The sequence below is a fragment of the Morone saxatilis genome, unplaced genomic scaffold (genome assembly GCF_004916995.1).
Source record: "Morone saxatilis isolate NCDOM2014 unplaced genomic scaffold, NCSU_SB_2.0 Contig15, whole genome shotgun sequence".
Lineage (NCBI taxonomy): Eukaryota > Metazoa > Chordata > Actinopteri > Moronidae > Morone > Morone saxatilis.
The window spans coordinates 25633455-25639834 of record NW_023339707.1 but is presented as its reverse complement, the minus strand read 5'-3'; the positions used below and the strand labels follow the sequence as shown (position 1 = coordinate 25639834).

The 6380-nt window shown below is 44.6% G+C and overlaps 1 protein-coding gene across 1 annotated transcript in view; it reads left to right on the top strand.

The window, feature by feature from the left end:
* LOC118324718 (myosin-7B-like) overlaps positions 1–6380 on the top strand; it is a gene marked incomplete at its 3' end in the record, with an annotated part of 18601 nt that overhangs the window by 10373 nt on the left and 1848 nt on the right. Inside the window, 10 exon segments of the mRNA XM_035657173.1 lie at positions 1632–1874; positions 1958–2134; positions 2817–2962; positions 3131–3221; positions 3316–3473; positions 4272–4503; positions 4948–5074; positions 5211–5329; positions 5452–5654; positions 6280–6380. The exon segment at positions 6280–6380 is cut by the window's right edge and continues 6 nt beyond it. Coding sequence (XP_035513066.1) covers positions 1632–1874; positions 1958–2134; positions 2817–2962; positions 3131–3221; positions 3316–3473; positions 4272–4503; positions 4948–5074; positions 5211–5329; positions 5452–5654; positions 6280–6380 — 1597 coding nt within the window.

The following is a 6380-nucleotide window of genomic DNA, read 5'->3' as shown; positions in this document are numbered from 1 at the left end:
ACATAGAGGGCAGTCTAGGACCCGAACTCCTTTTACCACATTTCAGGCGCAGACGACCAGCCACACCAGTCACCGCCACCCATCGAGCAACGGACTTTGGATACGGGCCACACCACGGACCACACAACTCGCCTTTTAACCAGGCAGCGCACACAAGCTAGGACCGACTCTCGGTCTCGCGCGCTGCGGCCTCGGGCCCCTATAAACAGACAAAAAAAAAAAAACAAAATGACCACATATAGACCAGAAAATATCGTGGGAGAGAAACACAAAGCACAGAAGAAAGGAGGAGAGAGAGAGAAGCACAACGAGCGCGCAGCGAGAAAGGAGAGCAGAATTAACCGAGAGACAAAAGAGAAGAGGAACAGAGCCGAGACGCCACAGACGAGAAGCGAGACGGATGTAACAGCAAACAAGCAGTACAAAACAACTGACATTAATCAGTAAAGTCCGCCGATCCGAGTGCGCCAAATTCTCAACCTTTTGACCTCTTGCATTTGGTTCATCAGTTTCGGCCTGAGGGAACTTTACAGCTTTGGAGCTGCGAGCCGGTCATCTTTTCTCCTGAAGCCAAAAAAACTGCGCATCCTCCGCCCTCGTCGTCCGCTTTCCTCCGCGACCTGCATGGGTTGAAAAAAACGAGGTGAGGAGTTAAAACAGAAGGCAAAAACTGTTCCAAAACACCCTGATTTAAATGTCTAAGAATGAATGGACGTAGAACAGGATGGCAAACAGTTTGAACAGACCTGTCAAAGGCTTCTCTTTCAACCCTTGGCCTGACATTCATGTTCTTTGAGCAGCACGCCGAGCCTCCCCTTCCTCCCACACCTGCCGGCGCTCCTGAGCAGCGGGGGGCAGCTTAGTAGAAGAGACGTAACTATTCAAATCTCACGGCAGTCTCACAGGAAGAAACGTCTGCAGGTTGAAGCCTCGGACCCGCACCATCGCACACCCGCATCACCTGAGCAGGAGCGAATTGACCGACCCACACCTTGATAATTAATAAACTTACCAAAACCCGACATTGTGTTTGCTCGCACTGTCAAAGGCGCCCTAATTGCGCACACTCGCCGCACGCCAATCCTATCTATTATCCTCTTCTGGCCGCAAATCTCACATTGACATCGCTCCGAAACTCGAAACTCGGCGGCAAGCGTGGACCTTGTCGGGCCCTTTCCCCAGGGCCCTTTCATCGGCCTGCTTTGGCAGCCTTTTAAATTTATACTTGTTATTAATGTGACTGTCCCCTCTTTTATTGACTTATGCCACCATCATCCTTTTGTCGCAAAAGTGTCCTGAGATAACTTTCTGTTATGAATTGGCACTATACAAATAAAATTGAATTGAATTGAATTAAATTGAATTACAGCAGCACTTCTATAATAATATAATAATCTATAAATACATTGGTATCAATCAAATCTTATTATTTCCCATCCCTATTTGGAAAGTCCTTTTGAACTTCTTTACAAAATGCAAACATGTGTACACTGCGTATCTGGATCTGAATAAACAAATCTAAATGCAGTTATAAAAGAATGCAAAGTACAATTACATCTGCCACCTTTTGTAAAGTCATTCTTTTTTTTTAAATATCTCTAAAACTTGTTTTTTCCATGTCAATCATCCAGGAGCAGGACAACCTGACAGATGCAGAGGATCGCTGCAACCAGCTGATTCAGTCCAAAATCTCCCAGGAGTCAAAGCTGAAGGAGATGCAGGAACGTCTAGAGGATGAGGAGGAGGTGAGCGCCACGCTGATGACCAAGAAACGTCAGCTGGAAGATGAGGTGGTTTCACTGAAGAGAGACGTTGATGATCTGGAGATGACCCTCGCTAAAGTGGAGAAAGAGAGACACGGAGTGGAGAACAAGGTGTGTTCACAAACAACTTTAGAATTACATTACTGGTGATGGGTAGAACTGATGTGTTTCGATGTGTTTTTGTCTCCGTCCAGGTGAAGAACCTGTCCCAGGAGATGTGTGTTCTGGACGAATCCATAGCATCTCTGAGCAGAGAGAAAGCTGCCCTGCAGGAGGCTCACCAGCAGGTTCTCAATGACCTTCAGGCACAGGAGGACAAGGTCAACATGCTGGCCAAAGCGAAAACTCGGCTGGAGCAGCAAGTGGACAATGTAAGAGGAGTGTCAAAATGTATAAATGTTAAGATACCAAAAACCTTCTACTTTTGTGATAAATGAAATGTAAAATGAAACTAAGTGTTCCTAGTCAAAGATTATCCAAGTCTGTGGAACACAACGGGAGAGATGAACAGAATTAATGGGAAGTTGGTAGAACATATCACTCTAAAATCTCCCATAGGTGTTCAGCTGCATAAAGACCCCCTAAAGGACCTAAAGAACCCTTAGTACCCTAAAGAACTCCTCAATGGCCATAATGACCACCTTAAAGACCTTTACAATCACGTATGGCCACTAGAACCTCCTAAAGGACCACTAGAACCTCCTAAAGGACCACTAGAAACTCCCAAAGGACCTCGAAAACCTTCTCAATGACCAGAAGAACCCCCTCAGTGACCACTAAAACCACCTTTAGAGGCTTTTTTTATAATCACTAGAACACCTACCGAACCCTTAGAAACTTCTCAGTGACCTATAAGCACAAGACTCATGGAGCCTCCTCACCAACGACAAGAATCACCTTAGGAATATCTAAAACCTCTTTAATGGACACCTGAAATTCTTTTGCAATCTTTTTTATGATCACTGGAACCTTTTAAAGGTCGACTTGAAACTCCTGAAGGTCCAGGAAAATGAGGTTGTCCAAGTTCTGATTTCTCCCATCTCTTCCCTTCAGATAGAAAGTTCCTTGGAGCAGGAGAAGAAGGTGCGGACTGATCTGGAGCGAACTAAACGAAAGCTGGAGGGGGATCTGAAGCTGTCCATGGACTCAGTGAGGGACCTGGAGAACCAGAAGGATGAACTAGAGGAAAGACTGAAAAAGTAAGAACATTCGGATCTGGTAGTTTTTAACAAGGACTAAGCTCGACTAAAAAATTATGTAGTTTACTGTGAACACTGATATGACTAATCACTAAATAATAACACATATTTACTTTCCTACTCTTTAAATATTCTTCTTTTCTCTCTTTGGCTCTCTCCACCCTAAAGGAAAGACTTTGAGTTGGGTCAGCTTCAGTCTAAAATGGAGGATGAACAGAGTTTAGTCGCTCAGCTTCAAAAGAAGATGAAAGAGCTTCAGGTTGGTCGGACTGATCCAGAATAGAACTTGTTTAGCTTCATGATTTTCGCCTTCATTACTGCTGCTGCTAAAGCAGTGTGTTGTGGTCCCTCAGACTCGTATCGAGGAGCTGGAGGAGTCACTGGACGCAGAGCGGGCGTGGCACTCCAAAGCTGAACGTCAGAGGAACGACATCGCCAGAGAACTGGAGGAACTTGGAGAGAAACTGGAGGAGGCGGGAGGAGCCTCTGCTGCTCAGATCGCTCTCAACAGGTCATGATCTGCATTAAAGCTGCACTGAACTAACACTTTTCCTCTGCTGGTTGACAATTTTAGTTCAGAGTGAACAACTATAGGATGGGTTATCAGAATATTTGGTTAAGACATTCATGTTCCCCTGATGATGAACTGTAATAACTTTGGTGATCCTGGCTTTTCATCAGGTCAACATTTTAATGTGTCCAATACTTTTGTCATGACCAAATGTATTGTAATGTACAGAACAAATGACATTCCCATCAGCCTCCCTTGGTATTTATGTTGAATGCTAATTAACAAATATTGAGCATGCTAACTCACTTAGGGTTAGGGTTAGGGAGTGATTTCATACATACTGTAGCAGTTATGAGCCCTCCAGTCTGATACTGTTATTGGTAAACCTGCAGTAAGTTGTTGTTAAACTGAACTCAAAAAGAGGTGGACATTAGTGAGATCCTGGAAACTCCTGATCCAAGCCCAGATCTGGACATTAAAAGTTTTGGAATCTACCTCTGCTGGTTAAAACCCTACTACTGCAATTGAGTTTCACTATCAACTGATCTGGAGGTATGTGGTGTATGTGGTGGCAGCTTTTGTCTCCTATCAAAGCAACATCTCAACACCCAGGAACACCATAGAGTTAGCCTTTCTGAACCGCTAGCTTAGCTACAGCACAGATAGCACAAAGACACTTACAAACAGCCGTGAATGTGTTTCCAGCACAGACACACAACCTCTAAATTTCGAATCTTAAGAAACATACCTGACTGTCTGAAGGAGTGTTTACCTAAGCTGTAACTTCATGCCAAACAGGAAGAGGGAGGCAGACTTCCAGAAGATGCGGCGGGAGTTGGAAGAAGCGGGGCTTCACCACGAGGTGACGGCCGCCACGCTGAGGAAGAAGCACTCGGACACGGTGGCGGAGCTCAGTGAGCAGATTGACGCTCTGCAGAGAACCAAACAGAAACTGGAGAAGGAGAAGGCCGAGTTCAGGCTGGAGGCCGATGACCTGGCTGCTAACGTTGAGCAGCTGTCCAGGGCCAAGGTACCAATAAGTCCACCTTAAAAAGAGAATTTAAAGGAGCACTCCACCAGTTTTATCACTGTCACCCTACTTGTCACGTTAAAGCTGTAATATTACTGACTTGCATGATGGGAAATGTAGGATCCAGCATCTAACCATACTAGAGACAAAGAGTCATATCAAAAATCATAACCTGTCTTTTACCATAGAGATTGTTTTCTGCAAAAATCCAAGGTGACAATCCCATTGGAATTTTGTCGAAGGAACCAGGACGATGCAAACTTCAGGGTTGGACAGAGTCAAGATAGACCACAAATATGATTGTTTTTCCTACTGTATCATATACAGACCTTGTATTGATTAGGCTAAAAAAAACTCTGGATACTAGCTTTATTAGAGTCCGCCTGCCTGGAAAAGAAAGATTCAATCACCAGTTGATATGGCTGCTTGTGTGTTTGTGTGTAGGGAACTGTGGAGAAGATGTGCAGGGTTTACGAGGACCAGCTGAATGAAAGCAGGGGCAGAGCCGAGGAGCTGCAGAGACAACTGACCGAAGTTTCCGCTCAGAAAGCACGAGCACTCACTGAGACTGGTACATACACACATTAAAATGTGTATCTTAGATATAATTCTCAGTTTATAAACACAAGATTGAATCTTTAAATTACATTTCTCAAAGAAGGGGGCTTGACATACTGCTATCAACTTCCTCTGTATCGTTCTTGTAGCCGAGTACAGCCGTCGTCTGGAGGAGCGAGACGCTATGATCAGTCAGCTCCAGCGTTCCAAGGCGGGCGTTTGCCAAAACTCTGAAGATCTGAAGAGGCAGCTGGAGGAGGACAGCAAAGTAACAGCAAATTGAACCTGTGTTTAGGGCCTAATTAATGCAAAAAAAATTAATAAGCCAACTTGTGTTAACTACATGCATCAGGTGGTCAAAAGTAAATACGTAGGGTGTGTGTGTTTCAGGCTCGTGTAGCGCTGGCTCACGCAGTGCAGGCGTCCCGTCACGACTGCAGTCTGCTTCGAGAGCAGCTGGAGGAGGAGCAGGAGCAGGAGGCCAAGGCTGAACTGCAGAGGGCGCTGTCGAAAGCCAACAGCCAGGTGGTTCAGTGGAGAGCCAAGTACGAGACCGATGCTGTGCTGAGAATAGAGGAGCTGGAAGACGCAAAGTAAGACAATACTGATAAAAAAGAATGGAACTAATATAATGTAAGTTGCTAATGTCAAGCTAACTACAACCTGCAGCAGTAGCCTAGCATTACTTCCAAGGCTAAGGGTTAGCATATCATTTTCTATTTTGTGGAGTTACATTAGAAAAAGCCTCATGTATGACCTAGGTGCTGTAGTAACACCGGTCATGGACACTACCACTTACCTGGCACCAGCCAAATGCTATTAAAATGCGGTGGTTACTAAATTTGCTTTACTCACATCTGAACACCCAACAATTACTATATCAGAGTTTAGGGTAGTGGCTCATCCTGCCTTTTACTTCGCCAGACTCATAGGTTTGTTGTAATCCTCAAGTCAGTGGTAGATGCCAACCAACTCTTGGAGCTAATTAGCTGACTAACTGAATCTGCAAGCAACTGTTGGCAAAATAAACATTTTCCAGTTGCTGCTTTTTGGTTTGACTTTGAACACGCATTGGTTTAAAATTACAAATTTTGAGTTGTAAATCTGCTACCATTTCTTTACCATCTTGACTTCAGTCTTTGTCCAATTGTGCAGTGTGTACGTGAGTTCTGTTATGTATTAACTGCACAACGTTGTTTTTTGTCTGGTGCTTTGTAGGAAGAAGTTAGTTGTCAAACTGCAATCTGTTGAAGAGGCCGGGGAGGCGTCTCAAGCTAAATGTTCCTCGCTGGAGAAAACCAAACAGGGTCTGCAGGTAG